General features: G+C 43.3%; 3 protein-coding genes across 4 annotated transcripts; 2 read left to right on the top strand and 1 right to left on the bottom strand.

Moving 5' to 3' along the window:
- Window positions 1-286: 286 nt before the first annotated feature.
- On the bottom strand, window positions 287-3,868 carry LOC115110742 (uncharacterized). 2 transcript variants are annotated; one of them, XM_029636616.2, is made up of 7 exons: window positions 3,728-3,868; window positions 2,782-3,016; window positions 2,183-2,597; window positions 1,827-2,085; window positions 1,656-1,739; window positions 1,413-1,585; window positions 287-1,317 (listed from the first exon to the last, which is right to left on the bottom strand). In XM_029636616.2, the coding sequence occupies exons 3-7, from the start codon at window positions 2,570-2,572 to the stop codon at window positions 1,180-1,182; spliced, it is 1,044 nt and encodes a 347-aa protein (XP_029492476.2). In that variant the 5' UTR covers window positions 2,573-2,597; window positions 2,782-3,016; window positions 3,728-3,868; the 3' UTR covers window positions 287-1,179. The 2 variants fall into 2 exon arrangements, with proteins under 2 accessions (XP_029492476.2, XP_029492475.2); XM_029636615.2 differs by having other exon boundaries at window positions 2,183-3,016.
- A 3,007-nt stretch (window positions 3,869-6,875) lies between these two features.
- LOC115110918 (TBC1 domain family member 17-like) lies at window positions 6,876-15,797 on the top strand. The gene is made up of 17 exons (XM_065010264.1): window positions 6,876-7,209; window positions 8,350-8,445; window positions 10,136-10,213; window positions 10,287-10,404; window positions 10,530-10,713; window positions 10,984-11,095; window positions 11,179-11,349; window positions 11,919-12,044; window positions 12,161-12,264; window positions 12,385-12,479; window positions 12,579-12,695; window positions 12,836-12,936; window positions 13,024-13,123; window positions 13,348-13,445; window positions 13,578-13,694; window positions 13,789-13,875; window positions 13,993-15,797. Exons 1-17 carry the CDS (start codon window positions 7,180-7,182, stop codon window positions 14,185-14,187), a joined length of 1,929 nt encoding a protein of 642 aa, XP_064866336.1. The 5' UTR covers window positions 6,876-7,179; the 3' UTR covers window positions 14,188-15,797.
- Window positions 15,798-18,735: 2,938 nt separating this feature from the next.
- On the top strand, window positions 18,736-20,684 carry LOC115109930 (G1/S-specific cyclin-D2-like). Its single transcript, XM_029635183.2, has 4 exons — window positions 18,736-19,202; window positions 19,313-19,528; window positions 19,719-20,039; window positions 20,300-20,684. Exons 1-4 carry the CDS (start codon window positions 18,957-18,959, stop codon window positions 20,447-20,449), a joined length of 933 nt encoding a protein of 310 aa, XP_029491043.1. The 5' UTR covers window positions 18,736-18,956; the 3' UTR covers window positions 20,450-20,684.
- The last annotated feature ends 568 nt before the right edge of the window (window positions 20,685-21,252 follow it).

The following is a 21,252-nucleotide window of genomic DNA, read 5'->3' as shown; positions in this document are numbered from 1 at the left end:
CGATTCAATTCTCTGGCAACAGCTCTGGTGGACATTCCTGCAGTCAGCATGCCAATTGCACACTCCCTCAACTTGAGACATCTGTGGCCATTGTGTTATGTGACAAAACAAAACATTTTAGAGTTGCCTTTCACTGTCCCCAGCACAATGTGCACCTGTTAAGATATATAAATTATATTGCTGTTTAGTTAACACCTGTGGATGGATTATCTTGGTAAAGGAGAAATGATCACTAACAGGGATGTAAAGAAATGTGTACACAAAATGAGAGAAGCTTTTTGTAACGTTTGGAACATTTTTGGGACCTTTTATTTCAGCTCATTAACATGGGACCAACACTTTACATGTTGTGTTTATTTCTGTTCAGGATATTACTTAATCTAATACTGCCCTCTCTAGGACAGCCATGATACTGCATCCAAATAATATTCAGTGTCAGAACCAACAGCCTGATTCACGGATGTTGTTCCTTAATTTAAACCATACAGGTACTCAAATTAAAACATTTATCTGCTTTTGAAAAGTTGGGAGATGATAGATACATCTCTGTTCGCCTCCTCCGCTTTCACTCGCTCTCACAGTCAACACATTTGAAGGACTTTATTATTATAATAGTGTCAATATCAGAGATTGTACACCTACTATCATTCTACCAGTCAGTCATTCATTGGCATGGTAGAAGTATAAAAAGGCATGTTTCATGGAGACATGGTGCCCTTCACTCACAATTTGAAAAGCTACAGGCTTCATGTTAAAAAGCCCCCTAGAGCCAACCATTTCTAGAAGGGTGACCCATCCTCCACAAATCTACTTGGCAAAGTCCCACAACAGATTCAACACCTGTGTCAGTTAGAAACATTTCAATATGTTAGTGTCCATGTTGGTCAGTACAGTGGGTCACTATGAGCACATTTGAAATGGTGTGTAGTGAGTTGTCTTGTAGTGTTTATGGGTGTAAGGGTGTAAGGTAATGTGTTGAAAATGATATTAGTGTGTATACGAGCATATGTTATGTCAGTTAATCCTCTCTGGGTTCACTGTTGTTACTACCAAATTTGGGGTTAGTGATTAGCTAATACACTGGGGTACTTTTCCGCCTGCCAGCCAATCAATTAGCTCTCTTTCATCCACACACTCTCTCTCTCTCACTCCTTCATCCCCTCACTTTCTTTGGCTCTCTCAGTGTTTGAGGGAGAAGTCTCCCGTGTTGAGGCGAGGGCGAGGTAGTCCTCCAAACATTTCTGTTCCGTCGTTGGCTCCTGGGGCCAACAGGGCCTTCATGCTGGCAGCAATATAATCCAGGTCAGCTACACCAGCCTGCAACACAGAGACAGTTAGTGGGTATGTGTGTCAGAATGACTTATTGACAGAGAGAAAGTGAGCTGTATGTTTTTAAACGAAGGTTGACTGACCCGTTCCCCACTGTGGCCTTCTCCCTGGTGGGGTCTGTTGCCCTTGAAGCCCCACACAGGAACAGACACGGGGAGGGAGCGGGCCATGTTCATGGGGTTGGGGTGTCGGGATGAGAATGACTGCCCCATGGCCATGCTGCGGGGGGGAGGAGGACAGTCCTCACTTAACGAGCCTGGAGCAGAGAGGAGGCACATATTAAGAGCATTAGATCATCATTAACTAATATTACGACACACACTCACCATCAGTGCTCTCCTCCTCTCCATCGGACTCAAAGAATGGTTCACAGTCACGAGACAGCGAGTCCTCATCCATGGAAAACACTCCTGAAGCAGAGAGAGATTAATATTTACGAAGTCATTCAGACCTGAAGATAAAAAAATAAAAAAGAAGTCCCACAGAGCTGTGTTCACCTGCAGTCTCATTCAGATTACGGCTCCTTTCGTCCATGTCCTCCTCTTCCTCACACTCTTCCTCCAAGTCCCCAATTCCAGGAATGTCTCTCCCTCGTCCAGCCTCCTCTATCATCACAGCCATCTCTCGCTCCCTCTCTCCATTCCCATGCTGCCCAGCAGCTTGACCAATGACAGCCCCTGAGTGGTAGATTGATGGGTAGCTTTGCGAATAGAGTGTGGTATTGGGGCTGATGGTTCCCACCCCACCCGTTAGGCCCTGTGGAAGAGAAGTTAAGAACTTTACGATCACACACAGCACTATGAATGACAGCCACATTGAATGGCACAAAATTACTGACAGTCAGTCTACTCACCGCCCTGTCAGTGGGCATGTCCACTACCAGTTTAGCTCCTCCGTCTCCTGCACTCAGACGTGTATATCTATGCGCCGTTAGCATAGATGTGGAGTGTAGCACCGCAATGTCGTCCACGTAGCGCCGCGAAGACTCAGCCAAAGCCCCCTGACCCCACACGTGATAGGAGAAATCCCACTTCCGGCCTCCAGCAGGCAAGCCACTGCCACTCTCCCTTTTCCTCTCATCTCCCTCCACTACAGATGGCCAGAACTTCTTACAGGCTGTAAGAATAGCCAGGTCGCAGCCTGACTTCTGACAATATCCCTCCGCTGCGGCAAGTAGTGCCAGCCAGCTCTCTTTGTGGTTGTCTGGGATCTCGGGGTCAGATGATTGGGTGATGGAGGCCATGATGGGTAAACAGGACTTCCAATGACTGTTGGATGTGTTTAATTTATTAGGGCTAGCTTTTATGGAAAGTATAGATGCTTTGTAACTGTTTTTATTGATCAATAGTTAAAATGGCTTAGGTTAGTGTAATCAGGCACCTGTAGGACTCAGCCAGCAGTATGATATTAAATACTATATATTTTTGTTAACAAGTCTTGTGATAAATTTACCTTTTTTCTTACTGGATTGTAGGCTGTAGCGTTGTGTTTTTGGAATATGCTTTTGGCTAATCTGAGGAAACGTTAGGATCCTTTTTCTATTGCTGGTTTGGTTTAAGCTAAGAATAAAACTATCCTTAGTTGTTATAAAGCAGGTTTCAGAGGCACAAGGTGATTGTTTAATATTATTAATGTCAGTGTGCCTGAGAGAACTAGGGGAGAGAAACGAAAATGTTGCTGGTGTTACCTGGAAAAAAACAAAATGGAGAAATAAAGCTTGAGTTGCCCCCCCAATTTGTTTTGCATTGTTAGTCATTATAGCAATATTAGCTGATGTCACTAGCTAGGCACTATTTAGATTATCACTAAACCAGAATTCAGATAATAATCTCGTAAAATTAGGCATGATGAAACTTCATGAAATTAGATTACAAAAGATATGGTTGAGTTGAGTGTAAAATTCACATGATCCAAATACTGTACATACATTTCAATTCCATATAACTTTTCTGATGTCAGACTGCCTTGTTTCAATCTGAGTTCATGGTCAATATCTCAGTGGCAGTTTGAGAATGTTCCAAAATAGACCTAATGCTAACCGTGGGAAGACGTTGTCCACCTGTCGTTACGTCTCGCAAACTGTCGCAATTCAGCGTCGGCGTCCCCCCTTCTTCCCTCACACAATCTCGTGCATTCGTTAGCATACGAACTGGCTCTACCAAAACCTTGTGGGGTGACTGCCTGCTCTAGATTTACCCAGCTCGTTTCTAAATGTCATCCCTGTGATTATTACTACCAGGAAAGCACTGCGGATTGTTTGTTTGCTAACATGCTAGCCAACTGGTCTCATGTGCACTCTCCTCCCAACATGAACACATTTCACCTCCATTTCTTGCCTTTGCAGAGACACTAGCACACACAGACACAAATAAACAGCAATAACAAGATGTCAGCTTACACATTCAGTTCCTTATTTCGTCTGTTGCAAGCGTTTTTCTAGTTCTAATTGTTTCTTTATCCCTCTTTGTCTGATTCTTCATCTCTCAAGAATAGTCTCCCCTAGGCTCCGACGTTGCTGTTTAGAGACGCTAGACCAGACGCACGTTTTACACGTGACTGTGGGCGGGCTCGTACTCGTCTTGTTTTGGACGCGCACTTGGACGAGGCTTGGGGCTGGCTGCATCTCAATAGTTTGTCATGGTTTCTTCTACTGGTATAATTTACTTCATCCTCACTGATCTGACATGATGGATAGCTTGACAGGTGGAAGCAAATGCTTTTGGTAGGCTTTTCAATCTCCATATTATTCCCACCAAAACTGTCTTCTAATTTTGCAGTGCAGATTAAGGAAAAGAGAGGAGAGTAAAACGTTACATTTTTATTTGACTAGGCAAGTCAGTTAAGAACACATTTTTATTTACAATGACAGCCTACCCCGGCCAAACCCTAACGACACTGGGCCAATTGTGCACCGCCCTATGGGACTCCCAATCACGACCGGTTGTGATACAGCCTGGAATCGAACCAGAGTCTGTAATGACACCTCTAGCCCTGAGATACAGTGCCTTAGACCCCCTGTGCCACTCGGGAGTACTAAAACTGGGATGCAACTTTGAGAAGACAGACAACAACAACCACTTGCCGCCTTCATCAGCCTCCCTGTCTAAATTCTCTCTGTCCTAACCACTTGTTTTTCTGTTCTTTGCTACATTGTTGGCAGCACCAGGATACTCACTGTCACTCATACATTTGTTAGAAGTGTTTCACTATTCACATTGGGATTTTCATTACCACCACTGATGCCTAATAAACTGCCATTTTCATAATTACATGAAACTGACAAATATTGCAAGAATAGAGCCCCACGGTGGAGGTGCCATAACAGTAGTAGGCCTGATTACCCACAATAAGGAGACAGCCTACAGGGAGGAGGTGAGGGCCCTGGCGGAGTGGTGCCAAGAAAATAACCTCTCCCTCAACATCAACAAAACAAAGGAGTTGATGGTGAACTTCAGGAGAAGCAGAGGGAGCACGCCGCATCCATAGGACCGCAGTGGAGAAGGTGAAAAGCTTCAAGTTACTCGATGTACACATCACTGATCATCTGAAATGGTCCACCCAAGAAGATGCAACAGCAGCTCTTCAACTTCAGGAGGCTGAAGAAATTTGGCTAGGCTCCTAGGACCCTCACAAACTTTTACAGAAGCACAATTGAAAGCATCCTGTCAGCTGTATCACTGCCTGGTATGGCAACTGCACCGCCTGCAACTGCAGGTTTCTCCACTGGGTGCTGCGGTCTGCCCAAAGCATCACCAGTGGCGCTGCCGATGGCACAGGAAGGCCAAAAAGATCATCAAGGACATCCACCACCCGAGCCATGGCCTGTTCAACCGCTATCATCCAGAAGGCGAGGTCAGTACAGGTTCATCAAAGCTGGGACTGAGAGACTGAAAAACAGCCTCTATCCCAAGGCCATCAAACTGTTAAATAGCCATCAATAGCTGGCCTCCAGCCAGTACCCTGCCCTGCACCTTAAGAGGCTGCTGCCCTATGTACATAGAATCACATGTCACTTTAATAATGGAACACTGGTCACTTTCATATTTTTTACATACTGCTTTATTAATTTCATATGTATATACTGTATTCCAGCGGTTTAAAGCACTGCATCTCAGTGCTTGAGGCGTCACTACAGACGCCTGGTTCAAATCCAGGCTGTATCACAACCGGCTGTGATTGGGAGTCCCATAGGGCGGCGCACAATTGGCCCAGCGTCGTCCGGGTTTGGCCGTGATTGTAAATAAGAATTTGTTCTTAACTGACTTGCCTAGTTAAATAAAGGTTAAAGAAAAAAATCAATAAATAAATTCTAGTCAATGCCACTCCGACATTGCTCGTCGTTATATTTATATATTTCTTCATTCCATTATTTTACTTTGAGATGTGTGTATTGTTCGATACTACGGCACTGTTGGAGCTAGGAACACAAGCATTTCGCTACACCCGCAATAACATCTGCTAAATATATATATGTGACCAATACAATTTGATTTGAATACCCATAAAACTTAGTTGTCAAACAGAGAAATGGTTCCAATCGTTTTTCCACCATTAATTTGGTGGAAAAACGAAACACATAAGGGCTGTATTCGTGTAGGCTTACCCTGGCGTGATGTTTTGATAATCATGTAAACCTCGGACAGGGAGACGTATCAGTATATTCGGCTCTATTTACTCTCAGATTCTAAAATGCTAATTACCATCAAGGTGGACATCATGCAAAACTACAAATCCCTGCAAGCTCCTGCACATCATCGCTAGCTGACACCCTTGTCAGGTATTGTGTCAAGACAGTTCACAGAATTGTCCATTTAAAGACACTTAGCCAATTTATTCATTACTACATTATAGTTAGTTAATCCAGAGATTCTTACCTTTGCCTCAATTCAGCAGTCTTGTCCAGATCATCATGGCATTTGTAGTGCTTTATAATAGCCTCATTAGCGTTTGCTTTTTGGGGGGTAAATACAGGCGAAAATATTGATAAGTCACCCTGTCTTTTTTAAATATTTTTTTTATTAACAACAAATCAATACATAAAGCACATGAGGGAACACAAGCATACATAGATTACAAACAATGGACAATCGAGCTAGGGGGTACAATATCACATTACAATTACACAAGAACCTTAAGGGACATGCATATACTTACAATTCTAACAGCTTTTTTGTTAGTAGAGCATTTAACCGTCTTAAAATACAGTTCAATTTCTTTTTGTAGGGTACGAAAATGTGGTTTTCTGTTTGTAAATGTACATTTGTGTATATGAAATTTGGCCAAAAGAATAATGAAATTAATTACATAAGATAAGTCACCTTGTCCTAGAGAGATTCAGTTATCAAAACGTCACACCAGGGTAATCCTAAATGAAATTACGGGCCTTGTTTTAAGGTGATTTATCAATGGTGGAAAAAAGATTGGAACCATTTCCCGCTTTGACCACTAGGGTTTTATGGGCATTATGATTCCAACCGTGGTACTCTTGCCATGTTAAAAACAACTGGAAAAAATACGTCAAATCCTGACATCCGTGATCGTCAGGTCGGAAAGTCGGAGCTCTAGAAAGAAGCCCGGCTTCCCGATTTGGATAACTGTTCTATCGTTTTTTCCGAGTTCCCTGTTGTTTTGAACGCACTGAAGTCGGAAGTCGGACATTTCCGATTTCCGAGTTCTGAGTTCCCTGTTGTTTTGAACGCGGTATCTATTCCAATTTAGACGTGCCACCACATATGATTGGTTGATGTTCCTGACCACCTGCCTTACGTATAACATAGACAGTGCAGTCTATGTAGGCGGAAGTCTTCTTCTGACGACATTTGTTTTGGAAAAAAGGCTAGTGGAAGAATAATGGAGCCAAAGTCTGAGACTAGTCACAAGGTAAGCGCAATGTATTGAAATTGAAGTTTAGATTTCGTCTTCGTCTGGTTGATTCGGTCTGTATTAAAGGGCCGCTAACTAAATAAACTCGGTTATCACCAATTGTAGCTTGACTATCACCTTCACAACAAAGTCGTGTGATATTTGGGGAAGCTGACGTAACTACAGTAACAGTTAGCTAGCTAGCTAACGTTATAACAACAAACAAGCTAGCTTCATAATTATTTCCAGATTAAATTGATATTTGCTGCTGTGAAATATTACTTGTTCAATAAATTAGTCACGAGAAATATCATCATAGCTGTGCTATTTTCCACGGCAGACTTCAATATGTAAAGCAATAAGCACGGCTGGTTCTCTAACAGCTACTAGTAGTAGTTAGACCTGTTTACAGTGAAGAAAGGGTCCCGAGGCCGAGGATCCCATTCCATAGAATTAGCATTGTAAACTTCCTTGTGAATGTGATTACGGTATCTAACTAACTAAACGTTTGAGCAGTTCGTTGGTGGAGGATGGCTTATGTAATATTTCACCTGAATTGATGTCACATCTGGCAAATTATTATTGATTATACATTTCGGGTAATATTCAGGATAGATATGATGGTATATTGTATTTGTATGGAAGCTAGCTAGATCTATCCAATTGGGTTCAGTCAGTTTAAGTCCAGTAGGGTAATTCGATTCTGAGCTGCAGTAGACACAAATCAAGTGTTATTTGTCACATGCGCCGAATACAATTGGTGTAGACTTTACCGTGAAACGCTTGCTTACTAGCCCTTCCCAACAATGCCGAGTTTTAAAATAAAATGGCAACATAAGAGGAATCAAATGCACAGGAATGGAGCTATAGACAGGGAGTACCAGTACCAGACACTACCTGGGAGAAACCCCTGGCAGGCACACAGGTGGAATCACTGTGTGAGTGACTCATAGTGTTCATGTGACTCTATTTTGTAGGCTACAGTAAAGTCCGCTAACTCATCCTCTTTGGGATGTCATATGATTGTCATTCCACACCCTGTTCCCACTCTATCACACTTTCTGATTCATTGCACTGGAATCCATGACATGACATTTTGCCATTAGTTTTCACAGCAAATTATATTCTATTAATAGCATATGTTGTTTTGTCACACAGCTGGTGTTTGAGAAGGAGGGGGTTTACCTTCACACCAATGCCAAGAGGAGCAACCAGGACACCACAATCCCAGGATTCATCCGTATAGTGGAACGGGTAAGTTGGGCTTCTCCCATAGACACCATATTTACAGTGAGCTCCAAAAGGGGTGGGTATAATTTGTGGAACGTTCCGAAAGGAATCTGTCCAAAAACTAAGTAATTTACAAGGAGGTTGCCAACAAACAATGCATACAAAGTAGCATGATCAATTCACTTAGCTAACTATCTGCCGAATAGGCATCAGCTCACCACGTAGCTTATACTTAATGTTTGTCCCTAGACTACCAGAGTGAGGACAGACATTTTTTGTAAAAAATGTGGTGAGTGAAAAACTTTATAAAATAGCCCACTCCCTACCCGGTATCTTTTTCTGCCACTATACAACTTTGTATGTGTTGTTTGTTGGCAACTTTGTTATTTGCAATGTTTTTGGGACCGATTCCTGGACAGTGACACATTTATTGTTGTTTTGGCTCTGTACTCCAGCTCTTTGAATTTGAAATGATACATTGAATATGAGGTTAAGTTGCAGACTCTGTCAGCTTTAATTTGATGGTATTTTCACCCGCTTAGGAGATACAAAAGTATTGGGACAAATTCACTCATGTGTATTAAAGTAGTCAACATTTTAGTATTTGGTCCCATATTCCTAGCATGCAATCATTACAATCATACATACATTAAGCTTGTGAACCTACAAACTTATTGGATGCATTTACTGTTTGTTTTGCTTGTGTTTCAGATTAGATTCAGATTTTGTGCCCAATAGAAATGAATGGTAAATCATGTATTTTGTCATTTTAAATAAGAATACAATATGTTTCTAAGCACCTCACATTATTGTGGATGCTACTATGATCACGGATAATCATTAATGAGTTGTGAATAATGATGAGTGAGAAAGTTAGAGGCATACATATCATATCCCCTCAAAAATGCTAACATCTCCTGTTACTTTAATGGTGAGAGGTTAGTATGTCTTGGGGGTATGATAACTTTCTAACTCATAATTGTATAATTTCAAGTCCAAAGTGCTGGAGTAGAAAGCCAAAACAACAACAACATTGTCACTGTCCCAATACTTTTGGAGCTCACTGTATATGAAAATATTGCCCCCCGAGTGGCACAGCGATCTAAGGCACTGCATCGTAGTGCTAGTGGCGTCACTGCAGACCTGGGTTCATCCCAGCCAGCCATGACCGGGAGACCCATGAGGCGGCGCACAATTGGCCCAGCGTCGACTGGGTTAGGGGAGGGTTTGGCTGGCTGGGATGTTCTTGTCCTATCGCGCTCTAGCTACTCCTTGTGATGGGCCGGGCACATGCGCGCTGCCATCGGTCGCCAGCTGGATGGTGTTTCCTCCGACACGTTGGTGAGGCTGGCTTCTGGGTTAAGCGAGCAGTGTGTCAAGAAGCAGTGCGGCTTGGCGGGGTCATGTTTCGGAGGACGCATGGCCTCTCCCGAATCCGTACAGGAGTTACAGCGACGGGACAAGACTGTAACTACCAACAGTGTATCACGCAAAAGGGGTAAAAATAAAAATGCTACTATTGGTTGATTGAAAACCAATTCTGGTCATATTCAAAGTGTACTCATCCCTGTGGTGGAAGTCTTTGTCATCAGTAACTTTGTTTTGTTTCCTTTAGTCAAGGCCTATAGATCATATACAGTATGTCCTTTCTTCTTAGTGTTAGGCTATCACACAGTATTCTGGACTAGACTAAGGTGTTTGTCTATGTTTACAGGGTGGGGAGCCAGCTTTGGAGTGGAGCGCACTAGAGGACGAGGGCCGCAATGCGGCTGCTGTATTCTACACTAAAAAGGTGAGCGCTTGTTTAATACACTAGTGACACACATCACTCTGTTTTCTTCATGTTCGGCCTGTCTTCCTGTTAGGATGGAGAAGGAGGGGTGGAGGACACCAACTTTGACCCTGGCTACGAGCCAGACTGGGCAGTCATCAGCACAGTGAAGAGAGACCAAGTCAGAGAGCACCCCCCCGTCAAAGAGACAAGTACGTAAACTTTTATAACTTGTCTTCTGCGTTTGTAGTTCTCATACTAGGCTATACTCACAAGTGTATTTGCAGCAAGTGTATAGTGCTATTCTTGATGTTGATGTCTCCCCCTCTGTTCCCAGGCCAGTGGTCGTTCTCCCTGCCTCTGTCGGAGCTGTACTCTCTCCGACGGTCCCGTTTCTCCCTGGGCCGTAATTTTCTAGTTTTTACCAGCAGGGGTGGCCACCCCCTCCCTCCTCTACACTTCCACAGGGGGGGCACCAGGGAGCTGTTGAGGGCCATGCAGCGTTACATCATCCTGGCCCCGTGAGTAGCAGCAGACAGCCAGCTCTCTCTCTCCGATCAATGCCTCAGAGGAATTCAAGGCATTTCACTGGCATTTAACTGGACTCTGAGCAGTAGAGTTTAGCAGCTGTTGTACCCAACCCCCTTACTACATATATTTTGAAGTGTCTTTTTCATACTTTCTCTCTCTCCTTCTTGCTAACATTTTCTTTTATTCTGAGCTTCTATATCTTCTCTGTCGCTGTCTGTGTCTTTTACTATCTGCCTGACTGTGTTTTTCTGTTGTTTTAGATCACCTGTAGATGGTCGTCTCTTCCTAGCGTATCCCCATGACTCTGGGGCTCTCTCTCAGTCCTTTGATGAGCTGCACCTCTTTGATGATGGAAGCTCCGACCTCGTCTCTGTAAGTCTTGTGTTTTGTGTGCGCTATTCTCTGAGAAGGTTTAATGTGTGTATTTATAATTATATTAATCTCTTTGTTTCCAGAGGTTTATCCAGGACCCTTATGCCACCACCTTTGGGGGATTCTCCAAGGTCACCAATTTCTTCAGAGGGGCTCTGCGACCACCAGATTCCCCCTTCCACCCCCGTGGCCCTCAGGACCACCACGGGCCCCCCTCAGCTGACGACGAACCAGGCTTTGAGCTCATCACCTGTGTAAGTGGGGGGATGGGGTTGGAGATGTAAACTCATCACTAGCCCTGACATCTGGAGTAGATGGAGAAGAGGACCTCACTTTATAGCATCCAGATGTTGGCGTTAACATACGGATGGCGATATCGTCCAGATGTTGGCTGTAACATACGGATGGCGATATCGTCCAGATGTTGGCGTTAACATACGGATGGCGATATCGTCCAGATGTTGGCGTTAACATACGGATGGCGATATCGTCCAGATGTTGGCGTTAACATACGGATGGCGAAATATCGTCCAGATGTTGGCGTTAACATACGGATGGCGATATCGTCCAGATGTTGGCGTTAACATACGGATGGCGATATCGTCCAGATGTTGGCTGTAACATACGGATGGCGAAATATCGTCCAGATGTTGGCGTTACCATACGGATGGCGATATCGTCCAGATGTTGGCTGTAACATACGGATGGCGAAATATCGTCCAGATGTTGGCGTTAACATACGGATGGCGATATCGTCCAGATGTTGGCTGTAACATACGGATGGCGATATCTGTGGTGAGAGTTATCTTTTTGGTGGCACCAGGGGGTGGAGCTTGGCCCTAAACCAGACGTAACCAGGGGACAGCCTCTCGACAAATGGGAGGAGTTCCTGGATCCAGAGGGGCGTGTGAAGGACCCACAGCAAATCAAAGAGCTGGTCTTCAGGGGGGTAAGACCTTACAGTATAATTCCTCTCTTGTAAAGAACACCGGACACCATCTTCCATCCAAATGTGTTTTGCTGTACATTGTCTACACCATGTCATTCAAACTTTCCCTCTCCTAGGGTATCACACCATCCCTGAGGAAGGACGTGTGGAAGTTTCTGCTGGGTTTCTATCCCTGGAATAGTACTGTGAAAGAGAGGGAGGACATTCTGAGGATGAAAACGTTAGTCTCTTATTATCTTCCTCGCTTGTTATGGCTCTCTTATCACAGACTGGGACTGTTGTCTAAACGGGAGTGAGTAAATTAATCTCCTCAACCCCTCTGTGTTTCTCTTGTCTTCAGAGATGAGTATTTCAGAATGAAGGTTCAGTGGAAGTCAGTCAGTGAAGAGCAGGAGATGAGGAACTCCCTCCTCAGAGGATACCGCAGCCTGATAGGTTGGTGTTGCTGTCTGTTAAACATGATCTCACGCCTCATTGGTTGACACACATTTTATGATTTGTTACTTATCTGTTCATGTTGTTTTGATTGGACAGAAAGGGACGTGAGTCGGACGGACAGACACAACACCTTCTTCTCTGGCAACGACAACCCAGGCCTGACTCTTCTAAATGACGTGCTGATGACATACTGCATGTTCAACTTTGATCTGGGTAAGCCACTCTCCTTGTTCTTACACTTGAAAGTTCAAAGCCATTGTATCACATTTCAACTTTATTTATTATCAATATCTCACACCTGACTTTCCTCTCTCCTTGTGGTTCCTGTTGTCTCTCTCTTTCTCTCCCTGCAGGCTATGTCCAGGGGATGAGTGACCTCTTGGCTCCTCTCCTTTTTGTCACTCAGAACGAAGTGGAGTCCTTCTGGTGTCTGACAGGTTTTATGGAGATGGTGGTAAGCACCTTACTCTCTTGTTAAATACTCATATATTACCACATAAGAGTGTTAAAACATAGCATTATACATCTCTCGGGCCCTCAGCACCAGAACTTTGAGGAGTCTCAGGAGGCCATGAAGCAACAGCTCCTTCAGCTCAGCCTGCTGATGAAGGCTCTGGACCCTGAGCTCCTTGACTACCTGGGTAAACAATGACTTTCACTCAGTTACTGTGTTTCTCTCACACTTCACCATAACTCAAACGTGTTATTACTCAGTGAGGTAGACATTCATCAGGCAGTCAATTCTCCAATCAGCCATTTATATTTTACCTTAACTCAAGTTGTGTTATGTAACTACCTGGATGCGTAATCGATTGACATAGTAAATTCTTCACATTGTTATGTTATTATGTTGTCTCTCTTTCAGACTCCCAGGACAGTGGCTCTCTGTGCTTCTGTTTCCGTTGGTTACTGATCTGGTTTAAGAGAGAGTTCTCCTTCGAGGACATCCTGTCCCTTTGGGAGGTGAGTGGGTGGATACTACTCATTAGAAACACTCGCATGTAGCCTAGGCTCTACACACTATATGGAAAAAAACACCCTTCGTTTTACAATATATGTAAGTAAACACACAGTGAGCGCACTGTTCTGTGCTAGGTTCTTTGGACTCGTCTGCCCTGTGAAAACTTCCATCTGCTGATGGCCGCTTCCATTCTGGAATCACAGAGGGGGGAGTTCATCGGCTCTGACCACGACTTCAACACTATTTTGAAGGTTTGTTGGAAATGTGTTTGAAGTTATTTTAATGATGTTGTCTTTTTGTTTGTGTGTACAGTACTAAGGACTGTGTATGTGTATCTATGTGCAGCACATCAATGAACTGACCATGAAGCTGGATCTGCAGACAGTCCTACGAGGAGCAGAAGCTAACTACCTACAGCTGGCCTGCTGCAAAGTAGGAAATATCTTAGAGGAGGATACATTCATTTGGACATGATATATTTAACATATTGTGTATTGTCATCTAACTGATCTAACCTCCTCTCCTCTCTCCATTCCTTCTGTCTCTCAGGAGCTGCCGGTGAAGGTGCAGGAGGTCATTGGTATGTACGTTCCCCCCAGCCCTGATGACGAGACGAGCCCAGAATCAGAGTCACATGAGACGCAGCAGCTTCTCAGCCAATCACAGGCAGCAGCTACGGAAACGAGCCAGTCAAGTAACAGCACTGCTGCTGCAGCATCACGCCCTCGCCCTACCTACCCGTAACTCTGAAGGACAGGGTGATTGACATGAGGAGAGAAAGCCATTAACCGATATGAGGTGTTTCATATAGGAAGATATATGGCCAGTTTAGTTATTTTTTTCATTTATTTTTAGGTTCACCCATCTAGTACCGGGTCGGACACCCTTTTGCCTCCAGAACAGCTCGAATTCTTAGGGACATGGACACGTTGCTCAATTGATATCAAGGGACCTAACATGTGCGAAGGAAAACATTTCCATGCCATTACTTTACCCTCCACCAGTCTGTACCATTGACACCAGGCAGGATGGGTCCATGGACTCATTGCTGCTTACACCAAATCCTGACTCTGTCGTCAGCATGATGCAACAGGAATCGTGATTTGTCGGACCAGGCAATGTTTTCCTCTCCTCAATTGTCCAGTGTTGTTGATCGCGTGCCCACTGGAGCTGCTTTTTCTTGTTTTTAACTGATAGGAGTGGAACCCGGTGTGCTCGTCTGCTGCAATAGCCCATCCGTGAAAAGGACCGACGAGTTCAGTGGTTCAAGATGCTGTTCTGCACACCGCTGTTGTATTGCGCCGTTATTTGCCTGTTAGCTTGCATGATTCTTGCCATTCTCTTTCGACCTCTCATCAACAAGCTGTTTTCACCCACAGGACTGATGCTGACTGGATGTTTTTTGTTTGTCACACCATTCTCGGTAAACCCTAGACACTGTCCTGTGTGAAAAGCCCAGGAGGGTGGTCGTTTCTGAGCGCCTGGCACCAATGATCATACTGCACTCAAAGTCGCTTAGGTCACTTGTTTTGCCCATTCTAACATTCAATGGAACAGTAACTGAATGCCTGTCTGCCTGCTTTATATAGCAGGCCATGACACTCACTGTCTGTAGGAGCTAACTATTTTTGTGAATGGGGTGGTGTACCTAATAAACTGGCCATTTATTGTATGTTGGATGATCTGGGGCATAGGAGAGAGAGTTTGATAATGTACTGTAGTACATGATGAGGGTTGCAGACTGTTACCATCTCTGACAGACGGGGAATTAGAGTGAACGGTGAGAGTTTTTTTTTTTTTTCATGAATGTAACTATCCCAAAATATTGAAATGGTCTATATATGCAGTGCTTTGTCTTTATATAAATACCGCAATACATTTTTTGTTTCCCATTTTGTGTGAATCCAAGTTATGTCCAGTCATTTATATTTATGTACCTGTCTCGTGAGAATTTCTTTTTTTCATTTTTTTGTTCCAAATTATTCTTTGTGTGAAAATGCTTCCATGTTTAAATTGTTTTATCCCTGTCTTTCTATCTCAGAACATTTGTTCCCTTTTTAATGGTGTATCATTGTGGTCTGCATTAGTTCCACCCTGTTGTTCTCCTGTTGTTCCTTCTATCCATGCTCTCCTCTCTATTGCTGTCCTTCTCACTCTAAGTAATTCTAAATATAATATGAAGAATAATCTTACTGACAGAGCATTACAAGTACTATAAAATGCCTGCCTTAGAGTGTTATACATGCAGTACTATAATGTTTAAGGTTTTTAACTACCGGTATTATGTCATAACAATATTTTCATTTACCTGAAATTGCTGAATCTTACCAAATAAAGGGTACAAAACCAATCGATTACTGGTGAAATTGACTTTTTTTCTGATGTTGTTTACAAGTCATATGTTCCCACCAGACAGTGTGACCCCCCCATTCTGTCTACCCTCCACTACCCTCCCAAACTATACATCCTAACACTCCCATGAATTTTAATGCGTGACTGGTCCATGCCCTCTCCCTCATCTCAGTTCCATATGAAGTTTTAGACATGGTAATGCTAGTACGTGTAAGAGAGAGATTGACATGCAAACAATGAAAGATTTACCGGAAACCTAAAATACAAGTATGTATTTGAAGTGGGGAAACTGTTGGGGCAACTGTTTGATTGTATTACTATTTATTGATTGCATTTTGTATTTTAATGGTATTTTATGTGTTCTGCAGCGCTCATTTGGAAAAGAGGCCTGGATCTTAATGACTTCCTGTTGAAATAAAGGTTCATTCAAATATTGTCTTGTCAGATGGTCTGTGAGTTTTGATACTCTTGTTTACACTGTAGTTATTGTTGTAAACTAATCAAATTAAGTGTAAAACACAGCTCATTTGCCAGAAATGTGTCAAAAGCACTTCGTTGGTTGACTTAGTTCTGAGTGATAAAGTGTTTATCAGTTCTGTAGGATGGTTTATGCAGTGTGTTAACTGAGTGAGCAGACCCCCTTCCCCTCCCCGTCAGCAGGTGTCTGTGAGGTGAAAAGGGATCTCTGTCCTCCCCTGTCCTGGGCAATGAGGTGGAAAATGAGGGGCGGAGAATAACACTCCCCTCTCAAGACCGACTGGGTCGTCCATGTCTCTCCGTCCCCCTCTCTCCCTCCTTCCCTCTGTATCAGTTTGAATACAGCTGCAATGTATGAATTTAGCAGGGTACTTAAACAGGCGGGCGATCTGTCACTCTGTTTCTCTTCCCCACGCCCCTCTCTGCCCTCTCTCTCTTCTGACCTGACCTCTTCTGACTCCCACAGCCAAACTCACTCTGGCTCTCATTCAAACTCAATCTGTTTTCAGTGCTAATCCAATCCCTGTTTATGGATGTCTCTCTCAACAGCCATCATCCCCTCTAATTCTACAATGGTCCCACTGTGTTGGGGTGATAATCTCTCTTGTTGTGATTGTGTTACCGCTTGGAGGGGGTTTTATCTGGAGTGTTTGAGACCTCAGAGGAGATAAAGTCTGTGGTTTAAATCTCAAGTCCCAGATAAGTGTGCTCTTACTAAAGAAGAATGCCTTTTGCATTCTTCTTGGGGTTTTCCAGCAAATGTGCAGCCACACACACAGATGACTAATGATTAAGGGTGATGGAGGAATATTTCAGCAATGAAATCTCTTGACTTCGAAGAGATTCAACAAAAGGACTCAGAAATGATGCTATGACTTTCCACAGTGAATGTTAGTGAGAAACACAAAATACATTCCAGCTAAACATTTGCATAAAACAGATACTATTTTAAAAGAAAACAACTGTATTACAACATATCTATTTGAAGGTCTGATTATCGTGATTGATTTAAAGCGGCAATCAGCAGTTGAAACAATAAGTGACTCCCCGCCCCTGTTTTGGGAAAAAGCTAAGGGATGGGGCTGTAGAAATGTAACAACTCTCAAATTCAAAGAAAGAGCTATGGATGCAAGGACTGACCATCCATGATATCAATATGATAGTTTTAACCATGTTTGTTTGCAATTACTTTGTTTACAACCATTGGGATAAAACAAGCTAATATTTTGGGTTCTGATGTGCAGATTTCCCCTTTAATCAAGTAAAAATACAACATAACCTTAATTTATGCTTTTGTCTTATGATATTTTAAGGCTGATTCAAGAGGTGTGTAATTGTTTCATTTTCAGTGCTTCCCAAATGTCTCTGTGAAACATAAGCCCTCGTGTGTCCCTTAAACCACCTGTAGTGACTCACTGTGTCAAATAGAATCTGAATTCACTACTTGTAAGTGTGACCCCATTGTGACCGCCAGGGGAGTCCCCGAGGAGCATGCGAGAGTGTGTCTGCTGTCCAGTGAATGTGTGAAGGGTGTGTGTGTGTGTGTCAGAGAGAGAGAGAGGACCCAGCAGAAGGCCAGGGGCTGGTGTCTGACACTGATTTGTAAAGGAGACAATACGGCTCATTGACCTGCCTGCTCTACTGTCTGTTTCTCATACCTCACCCTGTCCTCCCTAGTGGATTCACCCAGCTTTAAACAGGGGTAGCAGATTGCCACAGGCTGGGGGGGGGGGGCTAGAGTGACGGGACACAGGTTGCTTTGACAATGAGATTCCTCAGAGAGTTCTGGGCACTAGAGAGAGAGTTTCATGCCAAAAGTTAGATATTTAAAGTACGGAAATCTTTATACATATATATTAGTCCGTAGCACAATAAATTATGTGTAGCTACAAACAGGACAGGGCAAAAAGGTTTACAAAGGTTCACGTTGCTTTTCCAATTAACTGCAATTATAATCTCTCATTTCTCTATACAGTTTATATTATTTAATGGGAAAGAATTTGGAACTTTCAGTTTGAGAATATATATTTCCATCTTTTCTCTTTCCCCTTTAATATTGTCAACAAACAACCTACTCCTCATGTTATCCATTCCCATTGTCAGAGTTTGGAGATGACCTTTTCTCTCCTCCCTTCTCTCCCTTTCTCCCCTTCTCTTTTTCACTGTTGGGGGCAAGCTGTTGCCCTGTCCCTGCGGGCCCCTCCCTCTCTTGTCTGCACCCTCTCTCCTCCCCTCCCTCTCTCTCCTTCTCTATTTTCTCACTCTCTCCACCTGTTGATGCCATTGTTGTACAGACAGCATTGTTGTCTTTTTATTATTTTATGTCAGTCACTATGTTACCACCCTCTTTCTCTTTCATTCCCTCTTCACCACACCCTCTCTGTCACCCTCTTTCTCCAAGGGGTATAAAACCCAGCCAGAGGAGGTTCGGGCTAAGATTCACACCAGCGCCACACAGGAACACACACATACAGAGGGGCGAGGAAATAAAAGGACATCCAACATAGCAGTGACAAGAAGAGGGTTCAATTGAGTTGGATTAGTTGCAGATTTTCAGCACACATATTGGTCCTACATTCTCTCTCCTTACACTGACAGAGTAACATTGACTTGTTGTATCCCACTTTCTGGACCGAGAGGAACACAAACCCACCTAGGTAGTTGTGTGTGGGCTGAGCTGAGGGATGTCTGTGTCTGTGTCTCTGTGGTGTGAGGAGGAAGTCCGAGGCCAGCAAGGTCAGGGAGCCCAGCAGGGCCAGGCCAGGGGCCATTCACAGCTCCGGGCCCCCTGGGACCCCAGTGTGTCTGGGCAGCGGATCATCCAGAGGCTGCTACAGGTGGAGGAGAGATATCTGCCCTCCGCCCTCTACGTCGCCCTCATCCAGAGAGAGCCGGAGCGCAGAGAGGAGCTCGCCAAGTGGGCTATGGAAGTATGAACTTTCATTCTCTGGATTCCATTTTCATCTCTTTTTCCCCACATTGTCTTTGGTGTACTGTGATGAGGCACTAATTGATTCTCTCCTGTTGGTCTCTCTACTAGGTATGCTGTGAGCGTGGCTGTGACGAAACAGTGTTTCCCCTGTCTGTCTCTATGTTGGACCGCTTCCTGTCTGCCTCCCTGTCTCTCCCTGTCTCACCCTACTGCCTGGCTGCAGCCTGCATCCTCATCGCCTCCAAACTAACAGAGTGTGACACAATCTCTGCTGACTCTCTTTGTGCTGCAGCTGAGTACAGCTTCCTGCCCTCCAACATACGGGTAGGTCACCATTTTGATATTGAGGAGAGATACTTTCAAAACTCTGTATGTGACAATATGGGGGACCTTGTGAATGCAAACCATCTCTGTATTATTATATGCATTGTATTCAGTGGGCTATATATACACTAAATGAAAATGTTTTTACACAGAAACACATGTATATTGATGTTCTTGCCCTCATCATAAGGAGATGGAACGTGTCATCCTTGCCACTCTTCGATGGGACGTTGCTGCGGTAACTGCTCAGGACTTCATTCCACATTTCCTTCCCCCTGTAGGGGAGAGGAAGGATGGAAAGGCAGACACAGAGGAGTTATTCTCCACACTGCGTCGGCATAGTGACACCCTGGTTGCCATGTGTGTCTGTGACTACCGTTTCCTGGGAGCCCCTCCATCCCTGGTTGCTGCGGCAGCGCTGAACTCTGCCCTCCGGGGTTTGGGCAACAAGGGTCCAGGTCATCTGGGTCATATGAGTGCTACACTGGCAGAACTGTGTCAGACTGACCTGGTGAGTGCCTAGCAATATCTCTAATATCTCTACAGAAAATATCTCAACATATTGGTTGTATTACAGCCAGGAGCTGCAGTTCAACTCTATTCAATAGCAATGCTGAATGAAAGACTGATTTAGAGGTGAAAATGGGACTGGAAAGAAAGGACCACAGAACTAAGTGTTTGAGTTACAGATTGGTTGTGATATGGTTAGTGTGACTGGAAGGGTACTGGTTTTAATCCTAATCTGTGTTTATCTTTATTCTTTGATCACAGATGGTGTTGCAGTGTTACAGTGAATTGATAGAAGCTGCCCTCAAACAACGGCTCAGAGGTGGACTCCAAGACAGTGCCATGGAGAAGGATGGAGAAATAGAGGATGAAAGAGCAGGCACTCCTACTGATATGAGAGAGATTGATTTCTAAACACTAAATTGTGTAAGGCAAAGTGCGAATCAATCAAAGTCCTGCATGTAGCTCATCAGTGAAACTGATATAAACTCTTTATGACCTCAAATGCTCTACAATTTATTATATTTTGAAATTACTTTAATTTAATATTGTTTATTTATTCATTGTGTTTCTTGTGCCATATTTATTATTTATTTCATGACTGTGATTCTTTGTCATTATGTTGTTGATAGTATGTCCTTAATCTATTATTTATCCATTTATTTATTATGTGCAATTACATAATATTAATTTATTTCAATTCACCATTGTTTGTGACAAGGTAATTGATGAAATAATATACATAGCTATCTATTTTAATTAAATAAATACATACAGTTTACCTGTTAGAATTTGATATTTGATTTATTTTCTCTTTATATGTGATGTGTGTGATGGACAAACACCCTTATGGAAATAAGACACCCTTACAATGTAAATGAAATACAATTTCACTTATTTATGTATTGCCTTATTTAACTTCAAAACAATAACTGTACTTCGCATATGTGGGTGTTTTTCATAAGATAAGGAAGACGTAAAGGAAATGTACGTTTTTCTGTATTGGAACGAGACCAAAGATGATCTATTATATTGACAAGACTGACCATTCTAACAACGGAAACATATGTCATCAATGATGAAAGGCAGGAGAAATCAGGTGAGACCATTTTAGCCAATGAGAGGGTAGATAAGCGTGTGACCAACAGGCACAACTAAGTTGCCGGAATGCCACGTGAATCCACTTATATAAGTACATTTGTAACCACCTAAACATT

Source organism: Oncorhynchus nerka, linkage group LG26 (genome assembly GCF_034236695.1).
Source record: "Oncorhynchus nerka isolate Pitt River linkage group LG26, Oner_Uvic_2.0, whole genome shotgun sequence".
NCBI lineage: Eukaryota > Metazoa > Chordata > Actinopteri > Salmoniformes > Salmonidae > Oncorhynchus > Oncorhynchus nerka.
This window is presented reverse-complemented; position numbering and strand designations above follow the sequence as displayed.

Excerpts from the sequence above, each read along its gene's own strand:
- LOC115110742 (XM_029636615.2), bottom strand. The coding sequence starts at position 2,572 with ATGGCCTCCATCACCCAATCATCTGACCCCGAGATCCCAGACAACCAC. Across the intron at positions 1,740-1,826 it reads TAATCTGAATGAGACTGCAG|GAGTGTTTTCCATGGATGAG; the intron begins GTGAACACAGCT and ends TCTCTGCTTCAG. Across the intron at positions 1,586-1,655 it reads AGAGGAGGAGAGCACTGATG|GCTCGTTAAGTGAGGACTGT; the intron begins GTGAGTGTGTGT and ends TCTCTGCTCCAG.
- LOC115110918 (XM_065010264.1), top strand. The coding sequence starts at position 7,180 with ATGGAGCCAAAGTCTGAGACTAGTCACAAG. Across the intron at positions 12,045-12,160 it reads AAGAGCTGGTCTTCAGGGGG|GGTATCACACCATCCCTGAG; the intron begins GTAAGACCTTAC and ends TCCCTCTCCTAG. Across the intron at positions 13,446-13,577 it reads ACATCCTGTCCCTTTGGGAG|GTTCTTTGGACTCGTCTGCC; the intron begins GTGAGTGGGTGG and ends GTTCTGTGCTAG.
- LOC115109930 (XM_029635183.2), top strand. The coding sequence starts at position 18,957 with ATGTCTGTGTCTGTGTCTCTGTGGTGTGAGGAGGAAGTCCGAGGCCAG. Across the intron at positions 19,203-19,312 it reads TCGCCAAGTGGGCTATGGAA|GTATGCTGTGAGCGTGGCTG; the intron begins GTATGAACTTTC and ends TCTCTCTACTAG. Across the intron at positions 19,529-19,718 it reads TCCTGCCCTCCAACATACGG|GAGATGGAACGTGTCATCCT; the intron begins GTAGGTCACCAT and ends CCTCATCATAAG.